The sequence below is a fragment of the Macaca thibetana genome, chromosome 8, assembly GCF_024542745.1.
Source record: "Macaca thibetana thibetana isolate TM-01 chromosome 8, ASM2454274v1, whole genome shotgun sequence".
Lineage (NCBI taxonomy): Eukaryota > Metazoa > Chordata > Mammalia > Primates > Cercopithecidae > Macaca > Macaca thibetana.
The window spans coordinates 112652198-112677139 of record NC_065585.1 but is presented as its reverse complement, the minus strand read 5'-3'; the positions used below and the strand labels follow the sequence as shown (position 1 = coordinate 112677139).

Genomic DNA, 24942 nt, shown 5'->3' with positions numbered 1-24942 from the left:
TTGTTGCCCAGGCTGGAGTGCAGTGGCATGATCTTGGTTCACTGCAACCTCCACCTCCTGGGTTCAAGCGATTCTCATGCCTTAGCTCCCAAGTAGCTGGGATTACAGGCATGCACCACCATGCCCGCTAATTTTTGCATTTTCAGTAGAGACGGGGTTTCACCATGTTGGCCAGGCTGGTCTCAAACTCCTGACCTCAAGCCTCCCAAAGTGCTGGGGGATTACAGACATGATTCACTGTGCCCAGCACTGATATCTTACTTTTGAAATCTCCATCCCTTTGAAGATTCTTCCTTATCCTTCCTTCTTCCACAATGAGACCTCTGACTCCCCAAAACATCAAATGACATTTACTCCTTTGTTCAGTTCTATCATACACATAAAATGGTTTCAGAATTGCTATGCCTATTTATCACTGTGAAAAATAAACCTACTAAAAAGGTTCCAATATTTGTCATTCTTTTTTATTCCTCTTATAATAGAATAAAAGTTTTTAGCCCCTGCTCCCAGCTTTAATAAATCTTTTGACAGCTGAATTTATGACATTTACAGTCCTGGTTAGCACTACAGTTGAGTTTTATATAACACTTTTTAAAACAGTTGAATTTTGGCCAGGTATGGTGGCTTATACTTGTATTCCAAACATTTTGGGAGACCAAGGCAGGAGGATAACTTGAGGCCAGGAGTTCAAGACCAGCCTGGGCAACATGGTAAGACCCTGTCTCTAGAAAAAAATTTAAAAATTAACTGGATGCGGTAGCATGAGCCTGAAGTCCTAGCTACTTGGGAGTCTGAGGTGGGAGGATTGCTTGAGCCCTGGAGTTCAATGTTGCAGTGAGCCATGACTGCACCACTGCACTCCAGCCTGGACAACAGATCCAGACCCTGTCTCAGGGTAAATAAATAACTAAATAAATACAACTGAATTTTAAGTTGCCATATTATATGATAATTTTTTAATGCATGCAATTTATATGCTTTCATAATTTGCTAAGGAAATTAACTCCTTACTTTCCTTTTTAAATTTTTTTTTACAATTTTTATTATCCTTCTAATATACAGAACAAAGTATATAAATTCAAACTATCAAGTTCTGGTGAAGAATAAGTTATGTTTTTAAAAATTATTCTTTCTTCATACACTAAAAACATAAACTATGGTGCCCTAGGAGTCATTTGGGCCGCTTTCCTCTCTGTTATGACTTATATTCAATCAGTCACAAAATCCTGCCAACTCTTTCCTTCTCAAATGCCTCTAGAATCCAATCCTCCACTCCTATGGCCACCCTCTAGGCAGGGCCCTTATCACACCAGGCTTGGTTTGGCACAACAGACTTGTACATACAGCATTTACTATCGTTTGCCAGGTGTTTCAAAAAGACTACTAATCAATCTTATGCAAGAACTATCTTTCCATCTTTGTATCACTGCAAATCTGAACAATGTTTTTTTGTGGCCAACATCTACTTAAAATTTAATTTTAGGTTCGGGGGTACATGTGAGTTTGTTACATAGATGAACTTGTGTCATGGGGGTATGTTGTACAGATTATTTCATCACCCAGGTATTAAGCCCAGTACCCAATAGTTACCTTTTCTTCTCCTCTCCCTTTTCCCACCCTCAACCCCTAAGTAGACTCCAGTGTCTGTTGTTCCCGCCTTTGTGTTCATGAGTTCTCATTATGTAGCTCCCATTTATATGTGAGAACATGTGGTATCTGGTTTTCTGTTCCTGCCTTAATTTGCTAAGGATAATAGCCTCCAGCTCCATCCATGTTCCCACATAAGACATGATCTTGTTCGTTATGGCTCCATAGTATTCCATGCCATATATGTACCACATTTTCCTTATCCAGTCTGTCATTAATAGGCATTTAGGTTGATTCCATGTCTTTACTATTGTGAATCGTGCTGCAATAAACATTCACATGTGTCTTTAGGGTAGAATGATTTATATTTTCCTGGGTACATACCCAGTAATGGGATTGCTAGGTCAAATGGGAGTTCTGCCTTTAGCTCTTTGAGGAATCAGCATACTGTTTTCCACAATGGTTGAACTAATTTATCCTTCCACTGACAGTGTATTAAGTGTTCCCTTTTCTCCACAACCTCGCCATTATGTGTTAATTTTTTTTTCACTTTTTAATTTAATAATAGCCATTCTGACTGGTGTGAGATGGTATCTCATTGCGGTTTTGATTTGTATTTCTCTAATGGTCAGTGACATTGAGCTTTTTTTCGTATGATTCTTGGCTGCATATATATATTTTTTTGAGATGGAGTTTTGCTCTTGTTGCCCAGGCTGGAGTGTACTGGCGTGATCTCAGCTCACCACAACCTCCGCCTCCTGGGTTCAAGCAATTCTCCTGCTTCAGCCTCCCGTGTAGCAGGGATTACACGCACGTGCCACCACACCCGGCTAATTTTTTTTTAGTAGAGACAGGGTTTTGCCATGTTGGCCAGGCTCATCTCAAACTCCTGACCTCAAGTGATCTGCCCGCCTTGGCCTCCCAAAGTGTTGGGATTACAGGTGTGAGCCACCGCGCCTAGCTGTAATCTTTAATTAAACAAATATATTCAGTTGGCTAGACCATCTTCTCAATTCGGACTCTCATTCACATTTGAAAAAAGAAACCTGTCAACGCCCTAAATTGTTACTTAATAAAGGTAAATAGTCTTTAAAAAAAATTATTGGCCAGGCAGAGTGACTCACATGTGTAATCCCAGCACTTTGGGAGGCTGAGATTGCAGTGGGCCGAGATCGCACCACTGCACTGTAGCCTGGGTCACAGAGAAAGACTGTCTCGAACATACAAAGTTACGAATCCGAAGATAAATGGTGTTTTCCATGACAATAAATTAGAATGTAGTTTTTTTCTTCTTTTTTTTTTTGGTAGAGACGGGGGTCTCGCCATGTTTCTCAGGCTGGTCTTGAACTCCTGGGCTCAAGCAATCCTCATGCCTTGGCCTCTCAAAGCATTGAGATTACAGCAGTGAGCCACAAAGTCTGGCCAGAATGCAGTATTTTGAGGTTAATGGCTCTACAGGATATCTTAAAGAAGTCTTCTGGCTGGGTTCAGTGGCTCACACCTGTAATCCCAATACTTTGGGAGGCTGAGGCAAGAGGATTGCTTGAAACAGGAGTTTGAAACCAGCCTGGGAAACAAAGTAAAACTCTATCTCTACAAAAAATTTAAAAATTATCCAGGCATGTTGGCAAGTGCCTGTAGTCCCAGCCACTTGGGAGGTTGAGGTGGGATTGCTTGAGCCCAGGAGGTTGTGGCTGTAGTGAGTTATGATTGCACAACTGCACTTCAGTCTGGGTGACAGAGTAAGACCCTGTCTCTAAAAAAAAATAAAATTAAAAAAAACCCAAAGGAGATTTCTTATAAATAATTCTTGAAAGTAATAATAAAGCAGACAGCAGGGCTTACAGAACAAGAAAGGAGTAGGATTTATATTCTTACAAAATTTTACTGTCCACATTGCATCAGTAATCAATAACCCCTTAATTCCCCAGTTTTATTAGCTATTGCTAGGTAGGAATCTGTAGCTGCTGCTCTTAGAATCTTATTAATCAAAACTAATTTTAAAACGCTGATCTTAAAGGAATCAACAACTTACCTTTCTCCGCAATACTATTTTAAAGACTGCATGGATAATTGTGAGTTTACCATGTTATTCAAGCAATATAAATATTATATGAATTGAAAGCAAACTATGCCTGCAAAAACATTTAATAGCAGCCGGGCGCAGTGGCTCACGCCCGTAATCCCAGCACTTTGGGAGGCTGAGGCGGGCAGACCACCTGAGGTCAGTAGTTTGAGACCAGCCTGGCTAACATGGCGAAACCCCATCTCTACTAAAAATACAAAAATTAGCTGGACTTGGTGGCACACACCTATAATCCCAGCTACTCAGGGGGCTAAGCCAGGAGAATCGCTTGAACCCGTGAGGTGGAGGTTGCAGTGAGCCAAGATCGCACCACTGCACTCCAGCCTGGGTGACAGAGTGAGACTCCTCAAAAACAGCATCAACAACAACAAATAGTTTAAAAATACCATATATGCCTGAATATAAGTTATATTCCCCTCTAAAACTACCCCACTGAAAAGGGTATGGAACCTTAATCTTATTTTGAAGCCTTAAGCCACCATTATTCTAGGTAATGTCTTTGGGGAAGATACTAGTTTGAAATGACCTCAATTAATAGCAGTTTTGCATGTATCTACACACAGATTTTTAAAATACATTTTTAAAAAAGCACATTATTTCAAACTTTGATAACAGGATGACATGCTTTGGAAAACACAGTCAGAGAGCTAAAGAAGTCTCTAATGATGACCAAGAGATTGATGTCAAAGACGGAGAGGACAAAATTATCCTACAAAACATATGCAAAAAGATTCTACAATGTTCTTATATAACATACAATTGACATTTATAATACTTCATCTATATCTCTAATGATTTATATAATCTTACCAAAATATCGTTTTGGTGAAATCTTATTGGAAAAATGAGGCATAGTCTCCTACTTTGCTAGGTTCATGAATGCTTGTCAAAGATGCCATCATTGAATCTCAGCTTATGTGTCATCCATTCTCTAGTCCATTACTTATTTCTTTTTTAACATATCACTTCTCATGATACGAAATTACTTAATTATATATGTATTACTTGTCTCCCTTGACTGGAATGAGAACTGTATAAGGGCAGGGACTTTGGCTTGTCATATGAAACTGCAAGCTGTAATGTAGTTTTTAAGAGTGACAGCAAATAGGGATAGAGGTGAAGGCAAACACAGCTGGGGTGGAAAAGATGCTCCAGCAGTTTATTTAGTTATCTAATTGCTATGGTTTTAATGTGTTCCCCAAGGTTCGTATGTTGGAAAGTTAATCCCCAATGCCAACATTGTCAACAGGTGGGACCTTTAAGAGGTGATTAGGCCATGACAGCTGTGCCCTCATGAATAGATTAATACCGTTATTGTGGGAATGGGCTAGTCTGTGGCAGTGCATCATTATAAAGGATGAGCTCAATCTCTTGCTCTCTCTCACCATTTTATGCCCTCACAAGATGCAGCCCCCTAGATCTTGGACATCCCAGGCTCAAGAACTGTGAGTCAAATACACTTCTTGTCCTTATAAATTACCCAGCCTGTGATATTCTGTTATGGCAACAGAAAATGAACTAAGAACATCATGAGGTCAGTTCCTTGTGGATTGTTTTTAATGTAATGGGTATGTGTAAACCAAGGACCACTCACATTTTTTTTTTTTTTCTTTTTGAGATAGTCTTGTTCTGTTGCCCAGGTTGGACTGTAATGGCACGATCTCAGCTCACGGCAACCTCTGCCTCCTGGGTTCAAGTGATTCTCCTGCCTCAGCCTCCCGAGTAGCTGGGATTACAGGAGCCCGTCCCCACTCCCAGCTGATTTTTGTATTTTTAGTAGAGATGGAGTTTTGTCATATTGCTCAGGCTGGTCTCGAACTCCTGACTTCAGGTGATCCACCTGCTGCGGCCTCCAAAAGTGCTGGGATTACAGGCGTGAGCCACCGCGCCTGGCCCATATTTATGCTTATTATTCAAGAAATACAAAAGAAAAAAACCCTGAAATTAGAAGGAATCCAGTTTATTCAAATAATTCTTCTTTAACAATATTTACAAACAGGTTTTGCTTATAAAATTTGCTCAATTTTAATTTGTTCTAACATTTAGAATCAAAACACACACTTGAGGGAAAAATATTCAATTTTAAAATATTCTGTCAAGTACAGATTTTTTAAAAAATGTAACTGAATATTTAGGTAAGTCTTTAAGAAAAATTAAAACCCAAGAAATAAAAATATCACAAAGACAATGTCAACGGAATCTGGAAGTTGTTTAAAGGAAGAGTCCTTAACTAGAATATTTAACTTTTGGTTTACATATTAGTAGTAGTATTAACAACAAATGCCATAACATTTTACTATAACCAAACATAAACCAAATGACTGAGGGAAACATAAATCAAATGGCTGTTATTCATTTTTGGCTGTTATTTATTTTTGAATACCAGTTAATATTACTGCTTTCAAAGTTGTTCAGGAGTTCTGATTTTCACAGACTATTTACAAATAAAACTGCATGGACAAAATATAAATGTTTTAAAAATATTGTTTTAACTCTATTGTCTTCTCAAATCTCTTATTTCTTTCAGTTACAGTTCTTTGCTTGACCTTCCCTTTTAAAAGGTCTGTATGTTAAGCAGCTTAGATATTCTGAATTCCATCCTAGTTGGTTTAAGTGAGTATAAAGAGGCTTATCCTGCAGAGTCTTTCTGAATTGAAAAATTAGTTATTCTACACTAAACAAAGTAGAATTATAGTCTTTTCAAAGGCCTGTGCCAGATAACACAAAAAGTTTGCTTACATAAAAAGTTTGCAAAAACACTGAAGCTTTGCTAGTTATTTGTTGAGATTTGGCCAAACCAATTCTCTTGTCACATTTTAGGGCTAACCCTCGAGAAAGGTCTATCCAGTTGTGAGGACTTTATCTGACTAGGATCTTACAGAAAACAGGAACAGCTGTTGAGCAGGAAAGGTAATACATGAAAAGAGACCGCTCAAGACTGCAGTTACATACTATATCCTGTTGCCCTACGATGATTATTACTAAGAGAGTTTTTACTTTTGCAGAAGGTTAAAAAGAAAAATCTATGACAAGAGTACGAAAAAACTATTTGTGCCACATTGCTTAAATTACTGTAAAAAAGACTAACTGCATAAGCATAAACATTATTCTCTATTATTTGCTAAAAAGTCATTAAAAAACTATTTAAATTGTGAAATCCCAAAACAAAATAATCTTCTGGAAATGGCTCTTGTAGAAAACAGCATTGAAATATAATTAACTACAATTGCTTCCAACATAAAAATTTTAAAAATCTCTCCTCAAGGAAACACTGAGAGTATGCAAACCAATTTTTCTTATTAAAAATATTTTACTAGTAGAAACTATAAAATATTGAAATTGAAGGAATTTGCCATATCTGGCATAGAATTGTAAATTATATAATAAAGTGTCAAGCATTATAAAATTCTTGGTTTGATGACTAATGAAAAAAAATCCTGCTTTCTGCTCAAATGGCATAATGCCATCAACAATGTATTGAAACATATCAGAAGCAAGAATCTAGTTTTAAAGATTTTACCACTATTGCTTAACCTTGATCATATTACCCTCCCCTTATAATTGCATGGAAATAATTCTGGTATATCAGAAGTTAGAAATTGATGTCCTGTGTGATAGGTGTTAAGATTATTTGTATATTTTACAAAGGACCATATGATTTATATTTCCTACCACATTTACACACATTAAAAATTGTTAAATGTTAAAAAATATATAAGTAAAAAAAATTTGGAAAAACTTGTTATGTCTTCTTTATTTCAATAGACAGAAGACTATTTTCAGTGTTGTGGATGAAAGGATTCTTGGTGCCATGGAGCTGGAAGACAAAACACCACAAAGATTTAAATAAACAAATAATTTAGACTAATGGTACATGATAGTATAGTGGAAAGAACCTGAGTTTAAATTACAGCTAAAGAGATCAAAGTGCTTATCTGCCCTTAAGTAGCCATAGGATCATCAGATCCTATGAAAATTATTTAAGGCTCTCTGAGGAGTGGTTTCCCCATCTGTAGAAGAATAGCATCTCTGCATCTCTCTAAGGTATGCTGTGAAATTAAATGTAATAAAGGACAAAATGTGACTGGGACACAGGGCTCACTCGAGCACTGTCCTTTAGTTCCATTTTCTGGTGTTGAATACAAGCACCACAAACAATATAGCGACAAATGGGTCCAAGAGATTTTCACATTTTTAAGAAAGCAGTTCCTGTAAGTGGGAGAGGAGATTTCTGTGGAATATTTACAATCATGTTAACTCAAAGATGTGATTATAACATTGCAACTACCTCCTTAATTTTTTTTAGAGTGACTTTTGGATATAAGTAAATGACTATTTCTTTTTCTTTTATTTTAATTGGACTAATATAACCAAGGAGGTAACAAAACAGGATTGAGAGTCATAGCTGGACTTGATTCCAAAGCTATCTTTTTAAATATCACATATAGCTGAACTATTAAGAACAAAAGAAAGCCCAAACTATGAGAACCTTTCTGAAACAATTACAATCAAGATTTTCTATTTCAGAAATTAAAGTGTCCACTTTAATTCATAGGTTTGTCCCATCTACTATGCTTGGTGTTTATCATTACAGCATCAGCAATGATATCAAATTAATAAAAAAGGAAAAAGCAGAGTCATAGACTTTGTTCCTCTTTACATTTTCCCCTTTTATTTATTTATTCTTTTTGAGACAGAGTTTCACTCTGTTGCCCAGTATGGAGTACAGTGGTGTGATCTCGGCTCACTGCAACCTCCGCCTCCCAGGTCCAAGCCATTCTGCTGCCTCAGCCTCCCAAGTAGCTGAGATTACAGGCATGTGCCACCACACCTGGCTAATTTTATATTTTTAGTAGAGACGGGGTTTCGCCATGTTGTCCAGGCTAGTCTCAAACTCCTGACCTCAAGTGATCTGCCTGCCTTGGCCTTCCAGAGTGCTGGGATTACAGGTGTGAGCTACCGTGTCCGGCCTTTTCCCCCGTCTTTTTATTGTTTTCCGTATGTTCTGTCTTGGGTGAAAAAGTTCTAGCCCTGTGTAAAGTCATTTACTGAGGCAGGGAAGAAAGGGAAAGATAGAGAGATTATTACAATACCACCTAATACTCACATCCCTTATGTGAGAAAAGCACACAAAAAGTACTACAGAAGTATGACAGAGATTGTCCTATGGTCCTGTGGGAGAACGTTAAGTTGTTCAACGTGGCTTGAATGCAGAGGTGGAAGTGGTGGGAGATTAGGTTGGATATAGAGGACTGTGTAGCTCTGCATTCCAGGCTAAAGTATTTGAATTTTATCTGACAGGTTATAGTGAATCAGTGATATAACTCCAATGCAGAGGTGCTGATGTAATCAGATTTCTCCATTAGAAACAGAACTATGTCAACAGGCTGCTTCTTGCTCAATTCAGATCTATGGCCTACGGCCCCTCAATTTTTTCCTACATACCAATTTGTAACAATATCCAGGGCTTAGAAACTTTTTAAAAGAAATTCTCTGGGCCTGATGCCTCACACCTCTAATCCCACACTTTCGAAGCCATGGGCAGGAGGATCACTTGAGGCCAGGAGTCCGAGACCACCCTAGGCAACACAGTAAGACCTCATCTCTACTAATATATATATATATTTTTTGAGACTGAGTCTCCCTCTGTTACACAGGCTGGAGCGCAGTGGCGTGATCTTGGCTCACTGCAACCTCTGCCTCCCGGGTTCAAGTGATTCTCATGCCTCAGCTTCCTGAGTAGCTGGGATTACAGGTGTGTGCTACCCAGCTAATTTTTGTATTTTCAGTAGAGAACAGGGTTTTGCCATGTTTTGCCTCAAGTGACCTGCCCACCTCCACCTCCCAAAGTGCTGGGATTACAGGTGCTCAGCCTCTACTAAAAATTAAAAATGAAAATAAAAATTAAAAATTATTAAAAATAATTAGCTGGACATGGTGATGCATGCCTGTAGTTGCAGCTACTTGGGATGCTGAAATGGGAGGACAGCTTGAGCCCAGGAGTTTGAGGTTTCAGTAAGTTATGAATGTGCCGCTGGACTCCAGCCCAGGCAACAGAATGAGACCCTGCCTTAAAAAAATTATCTTGCATTTCTCTGTATAAGATATTAAAAGATGGTTTTTTTTATTTAAAGTACCTTTTATCTTCAATGGCAGAATATTTGGTTGTTAGGGTAATGTTTTCTGCAGGATAATTGTTTTTATATTTTGCTTTAACTCTGATAAATGCACATTTCAATTTCATTAAAACACCTATATTCTAATCATGCTATTTTAGAAGTGGAATTGAGCATTTTAGAAAGAAAAACTTTTATGTTACAGAGCAAACTATCAAGTTCTTCTACCAATACATTTTAATTAACTCTATTCACTTACACCAAGATACCGTATTAGATAACTGAAAGAAAGAGAACGGTTGTTTTATCTAATTGAAATTTATTTTCCCGCTTTAGTTTACTCTGTTTTTCTTCTATCAAAATCATGTATGTTTCATAGTAGATAATCTAGAAAATGCAAGAAAAAATTCTCTACACACCCCAAATTTTTTTACCTGAAGACAGACAAATTAAAATGTTGGTATATTTTATTTCAGTATTTCTATCTATTTCCATATTTGTGTAGGTAAGTTTACATGATATAGTTTAAAAAAAATCACATCAATAAAAACCCTTTAATGGTTGCATCATATTTCACTGTATTGATTAACTATAAGTTACTTAACTATTCCCTACAGTTGGGTTTTATTGAAGAACACATGAAGGATATATTAGTGATATTGACAGTTTTTTTGCTTGAATTTTTGACAACTAGATTTCCACCCTCTTTGCCCAGCCTATGGGCAATTCTACAAATCTGTACAGAAAAATGACTGCTCTCTCTCCCTCTAACTCATCACTTACTGTGAATTCCACTCACATAAATGGACACAGTTAAAAGTAACAACTCGGCCGGGCGCGGTGGCTCAAGCCTGTAATCCCAGCACTTTGGGAGGCCGAGGCGGGCGGATCACGAGGTCAGGAGATCGAGACCATCCTGGCTGACACGGTGAAACCCCATCTCTACTAAAAAATACAAAAAAACTAGCCGGGCGAGGTGGCGGCGCCTGTAGTCCCAGCTGCTCGGGAGGCTGAGGCAGGAGAATGGCATGAACCCGGGAGGAGGAGCTTGCAGTGAGCTGAGATCCGGCCACTGCACTCCAGCCTGGGCGGCAGAGCGAGACTCCGTCTCAAAAAAAAAAAAAAAAAAAAAAAAAAGTAACAACTCAATAAAGTAGGCATTAAAATGTGAAACTCACCATAAACCCAAGGAACTTCTGGAGGCACATCTCGATTAGGAAGGTAAGGGTATGTAGTTTGTGGTAATGGCTGATGAGAAGCATATTGTGAAAAAACTGGCTGCTGAAAATTATAAGCAGGTATTTGAGATTGAAAATACCCATTCACTGGCACAAAGCCATTTGCTTGTGGCTCCCCAGCAAAATAAGTAAAATATTGAGAGTACAGAAGATTAGAATGTGCGCCCTGGGCACATTGTGCACCCTGACCACTTGCAACTGTGGTCAACAGCCCAGAAGGAGGTGACTGTAGTTCATATGATGTTATCCCTTGGTATGTCTGGGTAATGCCATTGCCATTGCTGCTGCTATAATGATAAACACACCAAGCAGAGTATGGATATGAAGTTCCAAATAAATGCTCAGAAGAATTATATGTTGGGGTACATGCAGACTGTGGAAGTTCATTCCAATATGTGGCAGCATTCTGCATTAAGACTTTTGAAGTTTTGTCATTCTGTTGTTCAGAAAGAGAGTACTCTGCTCCTTGATTCACATTAAGGGTTATATGTCCAGATGCTCCAAAAGTATGTACAGTATTGGGATTCAATGTATTCTTCATGTATTTGTCCTCTGACTCAGTTTCTGCAGGCTGTAGTTTGTTGATCTGCAGAGCAGGAATTTTGTTCTGGATACAAATGGGTTCTGGAGAAGTCACGCATGAGGAATTTTTAATAGATGAATTTACTGTATCATTATCTTGAAGTTCGAAGACTGTGTCATTCATTTCTAGATCAGTATGGATATCTTTCACAAGACAGAAAATTGGCTTTGAGAGCACCGATGCATCAGGCACAAGAGAAACATCAGTTTCTGGGTTTATATCAGAAAGGCAGGAGTTTTGGGAGGGATCTGGGGAATTTTTAAGACATTTCTGCAAAAGTATCTCATGGCCTGGGGAAAATGTGCCATGTGTACTTTTTTGGTCACAAATTGCAAAAGCAGCACAATCTTTCTCATCACTTTTTGTTTCCACAGCACTAAAGTTCACATTTCTTTTCCTCATGCTATTTAAATTTTCCTGTTTTCCAGTGAAGTGGTCTGGCGCATCAGATGAAACAGTTAAGTCTATTTTGCTTTCTGACTTTGATGTGCAAGTGTCTTTTGGGTTCTCTAAGGGTAAAAGTGAGCCAGGTAGTGATCTTTGCATTTCAACCTTTTTTGACGTTAAATGATTTCTTTTCAGATTGTTAGATGAACTTGACACTATTTTGTTTTTGCTTTGGGGATGAGATCCTGTAGTCCTATTAGGTGCAACACATACATAAAAATGACTTTAAATATATAGTGTCACAAAATTCTAATGGAAATATATATTTGAAATTGTTATCCAGGAGAAGAGTTCTTATTTACGTTTTCCCATTCTATTGGCACTATACAAGTAACATTTTCCTAGTTCGACTGTCGTGGTTTGGATTTAGATACTTTTCCTACTGAAGATGATATGCTCTACATTTTAAATGTATTTCCAATATTGTAATAAACTATTTTGTGCTTTAGACATTTTCTAATGGAGGCTTTTAAAAGTAGAAAACTATCACTAGTCAACTGTGCAGTGTAGTTTTTTAATTCATACGCCTCCAGCCTGCTGATGATCTTCATTACTTGTAAATAGCTATAAGTAACTGGTAAACTACCAGGTGTAACCCCTGCCTTCCCACCAAAGATTTCTTCCCTCTCTGTTAGAACAGACTAATATGTTTTTGTCTGTTCATCTTTGAGAACAGGAAAAGCAGACCTCCAAAATTTCTTGCCAACTTAATAGCCTTGAAATTATTAGCTAAATTCAGACAGTCTCAAGCAGCTGAGAGAAGCATCCATATGGGAATTGTCTAGAGCCAGACAGTTAATACAGGCCCCTGAGGTAATTTTATATACACACACACACACACACACACACATATGTACACACACACATACATATATATGTGTGTATAAATATATACATATATACACATATATACATATACATACATACATATATACACATATATATATAATTTTTTTTTGACACAGAGTCTCACTCTATCACCCAGGCTGGAGTGCAGTGGCACCATCTCAGCTCACTGCAACCTCCGCCTCCTGAGTTCAAGTGATTCTCCTGCCTCAGGCTCCCAAGTAGCTGGGATTACAGGCACCTGTCACTACGCCCAGCTAGCTTCTGTATTTTTTAGTAGAGATGGGGTTTCACCATGTTGGTCAGGCTGGTCTCAATCTCCTGACCTCAGGCGATCCACCTGCCTTGGCCTCCCAAAGTGCAGGGATTACAGGCGTGAGCCACCACACCCAGCCAGTAATTATATTTTTTGGTGCTTCATGAAATTCTTAAATTATATGAGGAAATACTATGTTGAGAAGGGAAAAGTAGTACTATTTTTCTGTAGTCAAGAGAAATTCATCTTTGGCCTGGAATTCACATATCCCACTCAACAAACTAAAAGCCCTATATTTCACTGAATTCAGCCCCACTGAAACATCACCAGAAATGCGATAAAATAAAAAGTATACTTTCTGAGAACTCAAAGTATATTATGGGAATTGATGACTATGTAGGTTCTCATTAAAATGCCAGTTTTGAAATTTGCTGTTCTTCAAAATGCACGAGTTAAAAAAAAAGTAATCTTACCACTTGTCCTATTTTTAAAAGTCCCTTTTTGGTTTTAAAAGTCCTTTTTTGGTAAACCACTTATAAGCCCCATCAATTCTTTAAGTATTGTATCGTATCTTATAAATATACAAATTTTTCTTTCTCATTCTCTGAAACAATCACCCTTTTCTAACCCTTGGCTGACTTCTAACTATTCTCAGAATATTCTTAATCTTTAAATCACTGAAAAAGCACATTTCACATGACTTTAGCCTTTAATATTTGCAGAATGAAGTTCAAATTCCTTAAGCTGAATTTAAGAATGTATAATTTCAAACAAATTTCTTTTTCCTTAGCTTATTCTCATCCCCTAAGTTACATGTATGATCCAATGACATTATATAAATAATTGTGTTTATTCTAATTGTGTTATTCTAATTGTTATTCTAATTGAACAAAATTGCCCAATTTTGTTCAATTTTTTTTTTCCACATAGGGCTGATAGGAACTCCTACCTTGGATGCTTGAATGTTGCATTTTCTCTGTTGATTTTTGTGACACCTTTCATGTCTACCTGTGTTTAAAAGATACAAAGAAAATCTTCATTAGTGATGACAAACTGTAATAAAAGTAATTATTTCAATATTAGATATTTGTAATTGTTTGTTCGACCATCATCTAAAGTTAAACTCATTAATTATCACTTCCCTGCAGAAAGTAGTGACTCTCCTAGACTTCCCATATTTCACATATGTTTGGAGTAACTTTTAAAAAAAGAAATTTGCAACATTCTTCTTACCTTCACATTTTTTTTTTTTTTTGAGACAGTCTCACTCTGTCACCCAGGTTGAAGTGCAGTGGCATGACCTTGGCTCACTACAACCTCCGCCTACCAGGTGCAAGCGATACTCCTGCCTCAGACTCCTAAGTAGCGGGGACTAAAGGTGCCCACCACCACACCCAGATGATGTTTGTATTTTTAGTAGAGATGGGGTTTCACCATGTTGGCCAGGCTAGTCTCGAACTCCTGACCTCAGGTGATCCACCTGCCTCAGCCTCCCAAAGTACTGGGATTACAGGCAAGAGCCACCACACCTGACCCTTAAAACTAATCTTGAAGTCCATTTATGACTGTTCCCTCTTTTATGTCCTTTCTTGTATACCAGTTGTGAAGCCCCATCAATTCTTTAAGTCATGTCTGTCAATAAAAATTTTCCTTTCTAACACCTTTTACTAAGCCATGGCTGACTTATTACTATAAGTAGTACTATATACAGTACTACTACGTACTACTATATATACTTCTATAGAAGATGTATATGACTTATATACTCAGAATCTATCTGTTAAATCATTGGAAAAACGAATTTCATATGACAGCACACTTCAATGTGTACAGAATGAAGGTCAAACTCCTTAGGTCTAATTTAAGATATTCCATAACCTGAAAAAACCTTCTCCATCCATAGATTATTCTTACCCACTAAGTTAAATTGTTCCAGACTTAATTTAAAACTATTATATATATAGATATAAAAAAATGTTTTTGAAACAGTCTTACTCTGTCCACCCTGGTTGGAGTGCAGTGGTATAATCCTGGCTCACTGCAACCTCTGCCCCTGTGCTCAAGCAATCCTACTTCAACCTCCCAAGTAGCTGGGACTACAAGTGTATGCCACCATGTCTGGCTAACTTTTTGTTATTTTTAGTAGAGATGAGGTCTCACCATGTTGCCCAGGCTGGTCTTGAACTCCTGGACTCAAGCAGTTCGCCCACTTTGGCCTCCCAAAGTGCTGGGATTACAGGCGTGAGCTATCGCACCCAGCTGCATATAAGTTTCTTTTTTAAACTTCTGAACTAAGACGTATTGAACAGCTGTAAGAGAAACCTCTTAGAGCAGAGCTGAGACAACTGTCAGTAAGGGCTCTGGAGGCCAGACTGCCTGGTTTAGATCTGCGTGCTCCCATTTACTAAACTCTGTGACCCTGCAATAGTCATTTCCTCTATGTCCCAGTTTCCTTATCTTTAAGTAAGATAATAGGAAATACATCATAAGGGATTTTGTATAAAATAAATCAGTACCAAGTACATATTAAACGCTTTGGACAATTTGTTAAAATGTATTTAATATAGGACTTTTAACTCCTTGATAATTATCTTTTGAAAAAAATATCTGTCCTATTTCTCCATTCGGATGATAATGGTCAAGAAGACAGGCTTCGTTAGCCACTTTTGAATATTCACTACACTGGGCATAGGCTTGCTATACAGAAAAGCTACTCAATAAATATTGGTCACTCACTCAGTGTTCGCAATATTGAACTCTCCCTTAAGAAGCTTTTAAAATTCACGTCCTTCCAAAAAATGTTTTCTAAGTTAAAACATTTAATTTTATGTTTAAGAAGTAAACATTTGCAAGGTATCACCTATACATATAATTTATGTATCATTTTATAGATAATATGAATTGTTTAAATCAGTATTATAGTTAGTAAATTCATTTTGCCAGACAATTTACCATTCTCAACATTTAGAATTCTGCAGACTACTTGTTTGCTTATGAGTAGACTTGTTTTCAAAAAGAATACTTATAAAAGTTATGTTTTAAATCATTCATACCTTTAGTTTTTTACAACTGGAAATAGTAGTATTTTTCTGTTGTTCCTGAGAGTCTTCACATTTGTCTACAGTGCTAGGTCGTTTTTTAGAGGAATTTGAAATGTTTTTGTTTATGCACTCTGATATTGGGGGCACCATCATAGAAATACCAAATTTATTGTTATTTCCTCCAGGTTTTACAACATGAATATTCATTTTTTCTTTTCTCTTCAGCTGTAAAATCTTCCTTCCATTATACAGCATTTGGCATAGAAAAAAGGAAATAGTTAGTTCAGCATTTTTAGCACATATAATCTTCATATGTTCAATCGTTTTCATGACTTTCATAATATGGGCCATTTTTCCTAAATCTTTCCTAGGGGCAGACATTACATTCTTCAGCAGTGTAGAAAATTGATTGTAGTTGTATTCTAACTCCATCATGGTGCTTCCGTAATTTATGGATGTTATATATGGCACAAAGTCAATATATGTGGAAATAAAATACTTAGAGTTCTTCAGAAGCTTTTTTATTTCTGAAAGTTCTTGAAGTTCTCTTGAGAGCAAATGAATAGCATATGAGCGATTAACAGCTTCATCATATTTGTAGATAATATCCAGATCTTTCTTAAGTTCGGAAATAGCACTCTCTATCACTTTCCAAAGGCAAACATCTGTTGAGTTATCTTTAAGAAATGAAAAAGAAGTCATTTTTTCTTGGCACTGAACCAGCTCAGGAAGAAGTGACAAATCAAACCAAAGCATACCTCGAAACCTCTGTTTGTCTAGTTTCTTTGCTATTGAGTTTTTAAGAAAGTGAATTGTTTCTGAGACCATGACGATTTCAATATACATTTCAATAGCTTCAGGCTTTAAAAGTATAGCCTCATGGCTGTGGTTTTTCACCACGTCTAAAACATTTTCTTCTGTGATAAAAATATTATCCATGTTATCATCTTGTAGCATTTGAAAGTATTTTTTTAAAATTTCTAAGTGATCTGTACATCTCAAGGTGAGATCTTGTAATTTTTTAAGGTCTGCAAATTCAGCTTGATCCAATATCTCACTAATACAATAAATATCTGGGTGTGTAAGCAAACTACTGCTAAACTTAGAATTTTCTATGCCAATGGTTGCTTTGTTTATTGGATGATCTGATTTTCTGGAGGCAATTATAGTATCCTCCTCAAGCCCAACAGGGGAAATTGGCTCATTGTTTAAATCCTTAGACAAAGTATCATATATCTTCTGCAACTTAGAAAAAGCACATTTATTCACTCTGAGTAGCCTTTCTTTGTCCTCCTTTTGTGAGTATTTTTTGCTGAAGGATTGTGTTTTCTCTTTCCAAACAAGATTTTTTGCAGCATCAAAAAAGATATGTTCCAGACCATAAAGAGATATTTTAATACATACCGCCTCGTTGTTCTTAATAAAATTAACCTTTGAGGAGATCATTTCTATTATAATCCACAGATGGTCCTGTTTTCCTGGATACGAATGAACTTTAGGAGAGTCCTCACATGCACTGATCAACTTTAAAGTACTTTTTCTTAAGATTTCCAGGTCTTCTAAATTATCTCCAAAGTTAACTCCACAAGTAAATGGAACAGAAAGAGAAAAGTCAAAGCAATCAGAACAATGCTCCATTATGGCTTCACATTCATTAACCTGTCGTTTGTACTTTAAGAATACATAGTATGAATTCTTTTCCCTTTTTGTTTCTTCAAGTAATTCAACTAATTGATCATGGTAAGTCTGTAACTCACAGAATGCATTATATTTTAATCTTCCTTGGAAACCAGGATAGAAATTAGACTGCTGTTGAAATCCACGTGGTTTTCCAAGAAGCTCAGCGTACAGTGTTTCATCATACCAAAGCAAGCTTCGGAATGTTGGTTCACCTTCTAAGCGCCTTTTTTTGTTTTCAATGAATTGAATTGTTTCCATCATCATTTGAAGTTCTACCAAAGTGTCAACAGCAGATGGTTTTAATGTGTGTTTGCAATTATTCCATAGGTTTTGGTCTACCAACAGTTCTCTTGAAATCAGGATTTGTTCAACTGAACATTCTTGCTTTCTTTCAAAAGCTTCCACAAATAAAGGGAGAATATTTAGACAAACCTTAGTTTCTTCCTGTAGAATCTGCAAAGATGATGCTTCATCTGCCCTCTGCAAAATTTGAGACAGATTAGCTATAAAGGCCGTATGATTAGCTGAGCAATGTTTTTCTTTAAGTTCACTCATGTATGATGCAGGTTTCTTCAGAAGAGTAGTGACTTTACAGGTTTCAGAGTGGGCAGGTAAAATAGGTGTATGATTAACTCCTAGAATCCCTGGTTTGGAAATATAGGCTATTTCTGAATGTAATGTCAAGTCAGACTGCGAGTCATTAGTAACTTTAATTTCTGCCTTCTCTCTTTTGTTAAGCGGATTAGAAACTGTGTTCTTCAAAGAGACTGACTCAGTAGTATTATTTTTAGTGCTTAGATGGAAATCAATCAAATTAGTTTTAATAATTTTCTCATTTAAGCAGGATTCTTCTGAGATCTGATTATTTTGATTTTTGTACTCAGTATTAACAGCTGATCCTTCAGTCATGCTACTTTTGTAAACAGAATCTTTTGCTTTTTCCACTTGTTTAACTTTCCACATTATTCTGTCCTCAGTGTCTTTCTTCGCAATACATGTTTCTGAAGAGAAGCCTTTTACATTATCTTTTAAAAGCAGAGAACTATCACTGGAAGATAATTTCACTATATTTTCCCCATAACTTCTACTTTCTTCAGTTACTGATGCTATATCCAACTCATAATTCTCAGTGACATTTGTTTCATTCCCATCTGTATGGAGGCAATTACCTGAAGAGCACTGTTCCGTCTTAAGAAGCTCTTTTCCTCTACAGCTCTGCTCACGGCATGGTATAGTAGTGGATGCTGCAAAAGAATCTATAGTAAGAATTCTCTGTTTATCCAAGTAAGATTTTGAAGATTCTCCCTCACTATCTGTCACTGCAGAGGCTGATAACTGAGGAATACTGTACTTTTTACTTGCTATCAAAGTTAGGTTTAATGGGTCCATAAGGAAGTTTCCTGTAATAATGCTTTGCTTGCATCTCTCGATAGGAGCTGTCCACTTTACTTCCAGGTTTCTTTTATAATCAGATAAAGTAAGGTTTTCTTGTTGGTAGAGATCATTTAAAAAGTGCTTCACATTTGAATCTAACACTGAAATAAGTACATCAGTTTTCACCTTTGTGCAACCTATGCAAGTTGCATCATAATCGTTGCCTGTACTATAATTTATATTTTCTTTTATGCAACTTAAAGATATGGAATTACTTTCATTTATTACTTGATTAGCCTCACAACTGTTTTCTTTAGATGTATCTTTAACATTATGATTTGCTGAATGTTTTTCAAACTTTTCATATTTACTAGTGCTAGATAAAAACTTTGTATCAATTTGATTTTCTTTTTCAGTTAGTTTCTCATCTGAGTGATCTGGGGAAAACAGACATCCAGTTTTTCCAGAAAAGGGCTGATGTTCTTCTGATAAACTTGGATTGCTTACACTGCTATTATAATAAACTGACTGACTTGTACTTTGGGATGTGGAAGATATAGGCAACTGTGATTCAGGATGTTCCTGATTATGAAATTCTCCCACGTGAATAGTGGGGTGACTTTTTGAGACACCGCTAGCCATACTTTTCCTAGAAAGGCATTGTTTCTCTCCACTTGTATTGTAAGACTTGTGCTTTGACACATAGGTTAACGATTTAGCAATATCAGCTTTTGGAGCTCTTTTCTTTCTCCGTTTGTCATATTTTCTTTTTGACAAAAAATGCTTAGTAGAATAATATTTTCTTCGAGACACAGAACTATAATCTTGAAGGTCACAACTTTCCCAGAAATTATTGCATATTATTGCATATGATTTTGGTAATGGGCCCTTTCTTTTTTCTCCTACTTTAGTTATAAGCTGCAAAGATGTGTGAACTCTTCTATGAGCTTTTTTTAAGTGAGTAACTGCTTTGTCTAGTTTTTTGGAAAGACATTTGCTTTTGCATAAAGATGCTTCACCACTTAGGATATTTAGGACACTCTTAATGTGCTTTTCTGACTGTGAAAATGTTTTAATTCGTCCTTGGGATAATGAAGAAAAACACTCAGATGAGTCTTGACTGGTTAGCCTCCTCTTTCTCCCATAAATTTTATGTTGTCTTAAATCTTTATGTATATTCTGATCCCTGGAAGACGTATGTAGCTTCCTTTTGCTAATTCTTGATTCTACCTCCTTTTTATTTTTGGTATCATTATAGTCAGTTTTTGATTTTGTAAAGAAACATGTGCTTCCATTATCTACTGTTGTGACATTAGAAGGTTCACTAGACAAAGATTCACTGTTTTGATTTTTAGACCTATGATTCACATCTGTATTATGACTCAAGTCAAAAGAAAGGGAGATTTCAGATTTACTCATTGGTCCTGATTCTTGCCTTATATTATCAACTTTATCTTCACATGGATAATCCGAATTTTCACCAGAAGGCTGGGAATAAATGTCAAATCCTAGAATTTCTCCATCTTCCTTATTTATTTCTGGTTTTGTGGCTTCAGTTACATGTGTGCAGAAATTATCTTTCAATGCAAGGGAGTCAACTGTCGGGCTGAATCCTGGCCTAAATATATTAGTAATTCTAATTTGTAGATCTGGAAGTAAAATTGGGCTGGGAAGCTCCGTTTCACTGCTTTGTGTAGAGGAATAAAAATAGTTACTTTCCTTAGAATAATGCTGATCACTATTTTCCCTTCCTGCGGTGCTTTCCAAAACTTCCATCTCCCCATTATCGAGTGCTAATATACCTTCCCAACTGATACGAGACTTCAGAGCCTTGTATGAGGTCACAAATTCCTCACAAAGCATGTTTTCATGGCTGTGTGTATCTTGTTGAAATATAAAAGCATCATCACAATCTTCTAATTCTATTTCAATTTCACTTTCCAATTCAATGCTTTGAAGAACTAAGTTCTCATTTATTGATTGATGAAAAGATTCTTGTGATTTATTTTTATCCTTATCAATTTCACAATCGGAAACCCTATGTTTTACTAACAAACCAAAATCTGGACTTTCAGAAGAACAAGTTTCTTTAAACTGGTATATTTGGTGTTCGTCATTACTTATGCTTAATACAGGCATAGTAGCACTAGCTATCTGTACTGCAGCATTTGAGGCTACACACACTGAAGAACTTGCAATTTCGGGAAACGCTGTGGAAGCCAAATGCTGTACACTTCTTCCAGTATTTTCAGTATCTTTTTGTTTCATGGCACTAATGGTATCTTCTTCACTCTCTAATAATGCAGTTGCTGCTGACACATATTTTTCTCTGCAAATCAAGTTAAATGTAGCAGAAAATTCTTCAGAACTCAAAATTTCTATATTGTTGTAATTTTTCTCCTCCTTTTCATCTATATAGCTGAAATTTTCATTTGTATGAGAATCCTGCTTTTTGTCTCCATATATATTCTCTATGTTGTTTTCTACAGATGAAGCATTATTCTCTTTAGCCTCATTTTGGCTTTCTTTATAATTATCTCTTTGTTCTTTGAAATTAACATTCAGGCATATATCGTTTAACTGTGAGTTACAGAACAGACTGTGATCCTGACCCCTATCTTCAACATAAGCAGTTTCTTTATAGTCTCTCTGAATGTCCTCTAATGACACTGGTTCATTTTCATTTTTCCTGTGGACACATATATGTTTTCTAGTTATGCTGCAATTTGAATTGTCATGAGCTGTTTCTATGTTATAAGAGGAAATAACTGTATCAATGAGCATTTCTTTGGCCTCGGGTATGTCTTTTGGTTTCGGGAAAGCTTCAGTTATAATGCTAGCACAATTTGCATTTATTTTCCCCAATTTCAGTTCCATTAGCTTTTGAGAAATGGCTAAACTTGTGTGAATGTTATCCTCATACTCCACAGAGTGCTGAGGATGCTTTTGTGACAGGCTCTCTAAACTTGGAGTAATTTGCCATTCCAATGCTAGATGATCTAGTTCATCCTTATCCTTTATGGTAGATGTAGAAGATTTTGGTATTTCTAACTCTTGAGTAATTAATATTTCACCACAGCTTTTCTCGAAAGAATTATGACTCTCTCTCTCTTTGTATTCTTGGTGCAAAACAATGTAATTATCCATTGGACTGATTTTTGTTTCATTAGTGAAATCATTATCAATTTCTTTCCACGAAGTTTGCTTTTCTTCATGTTTGGAATTGTCCTTCAGGTCAGTGAAGTTTTTCATCTTTCCAGTATTTTGAAGGTATTCATCAATGCTTACTTTCTTTTTGAGTGGAAAAATTGTAGACATTTGGTGACCAGTCTGATAAATGGTTTTTAAATCAGAAGACTGCGATTCCTGAGAAATACGACTATTATACTCTTTTTTATAAGCATTACCCAACTCCTGTTGGGCTCTCTGAACCTTCTCCTCACTGTGGTTTTGGTTCTCAACCTCTGACACTACATTTGACACAGAAATTGGGAAGGAAAAATTGCCTTGGTCCTTACATTGCCCGGCCATGGTAACTTTATTGGGAGGTACGCAGTCATAGTCCTCAGAGCCTGTGTTGTGAGCCCAAGATTGTGAATCATTAACACAAGTTTTAAAGCAAGGGGCATCTAAACAATTAGTAAGAACAGCACAATCACCAGGGACAACTTCTGAGGAGGAGGCAGAATTAGATGGTGTTGATTTTATTTCTGAATTAACATTATCTAAACTCTTCTCAAACTGCAAAATCTCATTTAAGCCTGCAGTATTACTCTGTTCTCCCATACTTTCTTCTCTCCTCATCAGTCTTGGGTCTTTGATGAATTTTGAAGTAGTAACTGTGCTTGAGCCAGTATTGTTGGGAAGAGGAAAAGCAGCATTAAGACTACTTAAAATATTTTTAAGACTTGTCCAATTTAACAAAAGGTCACCATTAACACTTTCTTTGGCATCACTGGGCATAAGTGGAAGGTCTGAATCATGTGCAAGTACTTGAGAAGTGTCTCTAATTTCTGCTAAATTGTGCTCTGCCTGTCCATTGTATGTTTCAGGTATAGAAATGTTTCCATTTTGTACATTTCCATAGGAGTTAGAAATATGTGAGTTGGAAGGATTTATCTCTGAATTTAGTACATTGCATAAACAGTTTTCTTGAATAAATGGATCTACAGGTTTCTTGAAATGCTCAAAGATGACAGTAGCATCTTTTCCTTTTCCAATTCTTTTGGCCACTGTACAGTTATTCAGAGAGCATGTTCTTTCTGTGGAAATAATAAGACAAATTTGAAAAAAATGTGTTTCTATAGACAACTTTTATACAGGTACATTGTGTCAAGTAATTTTAATTGAAAGTTCAGCTAATAACCTAATGATGATTAAAATGTGTTTTCAACAGAAAAAGCAGAGAAGGGGATGATTAACAAATAAAATATAAATGATGTAGCATGAAATTCTCCTAGTCTAGAAACCTTAATAAAGAATATTTGCCATGAAAATTTAATTCTGACAAACAATAGAAAAAAACTGAATAGGGGCCGGGCACGGTGGCTCACACTTGTAATCCCATTACTTTGGGAGGCCCAGGTGGACATATCATGAGGTCAGGAGTTCGAGACCAGCCTGGCCAACATGGTGAAACCCCGTCTCCGCTAAAAATAATAAAAAAAAATTAGCCAGGTGTGGTGGTGGGTGCCTGTAATCCCAGCTACTCAAGAGGCTGAGGCAGGAGAATTGCTTGAACCTAGGAGGCGGAGGTTGCAGTGAGCAGAGATCGTGCCACTGAACTCCAGCCTGGGCAACAGAACAAGACTCCATCTCGGGGGCTGGGGGCAGAGGTGGAGAAGAACAAAACTAAATAGGAATAAAAATATTTTCCCAATAGATAACAGCTCTCTTATATTAATTTTCTATATTCAGGTGTTTAATATTAGTATCTACATGTAAGAAGGCAAAATAATCTCCCTCTATCTACTACCATTACCTTGCTTCTCCCTCTACCGTGGGAGAAAAAAAAGGAAAGGAACGGGGAGTGAGGTGGAAAAATAGGGAAAGGAAAACCCAAAAAGTTCCATAAAATCTTTCCCAAGAGCCAAAGCAAACTACTATTCCTCTTTTGCAGTAAAATAAATGTTCCTGCAAATAATTTATGTAAACAAAAACCTGGAAAATAAAAGCAAACTTTAAAAATAATTTATAAAAATTATTTCTAAAATTTCCTAAGAAACCTCATGTAATCATGAATTTACAAAATGCATATTTAACAAGTAAATAATAATTTCTCATAAACATTCACCAAATGTTCACCAAACATTCACAGCTAAGTAACAGACTAAAAATACCTTTACTAAAACAGGAATTAATGATGAGAAATTGCTTGTGACATCTACAAAATATATGAAGTTATCATGTCACTGATGAGTACAAGGTTTTTTTTTCACAGTAAGAGAGCTATGTTGAAGATTTCTAAATTCTACTACCATTTGTGATTTTATTACTTACAGTAAGCTATCATGGAAATACGACCACATATGAAAAGATGTAGTTCTTAAAAGAGTAGGGAGTATAATGGAGAAGAAAATGGAAATGTAGACTCCTACACCACCTTATCCCAAAATAAAATTTGCTATTTAAAAAACTCCATAAAACTACTAGAAAAAAACCATGAATGGATGTTTTTATAATCTTGGC

At 36.5% G+C, this 24942-nt stretch overlaps 2 protein-coding genes across 7 annotated transcripts in view; both read right to left on the bottom strand.

The window, feature by feature from the left end:
• GTF2E2 (general transcription factor IIE subunit 2) overlaps nucleotides 1–24942 on the bottom strand; it is a 381513-nt gene that overhangs the window by 256962 nt on the left and 99609 nt on the right. The gene's annotated exons all lie outside the window — the stretch shown is intronic.
• TEX15 (testis expressed 15, meiosis and synapsis associated) overlaps nucleotides 5735–24942 on the bottom strand; it is an 87706-nt gene continuing 68498 nt past the window's right edge. For all 6 annotated transcript variants that reach the window (XM_050802400.1, XM_050802403.1, XM_050802402.1 and 3 more), the window contains 4 exons: nucleotides 16213–23516; nucleotides 14109–14167; nucleotides 10968–12250; nucleotides 5735–7490 (listed from right to left, as the gene is read on the bottom strand). In XM_050802400.1, coding sequence (XP_050658357.1) covers nucleotides 7453–7490; nucleotides 10968–12250; nucleotides 14109–14167; nucleotides 16213–23516 — 8684 coding nt within the window. In that variant the 3' untranslated portion in view covers nucleotides 5735–7452. The remainder of the gene's footprint in view (nucleotides 7491–10967; nucleotides 12251–14108; nucleotides 14168–16212; nucleotides 23517–24942) is intronic.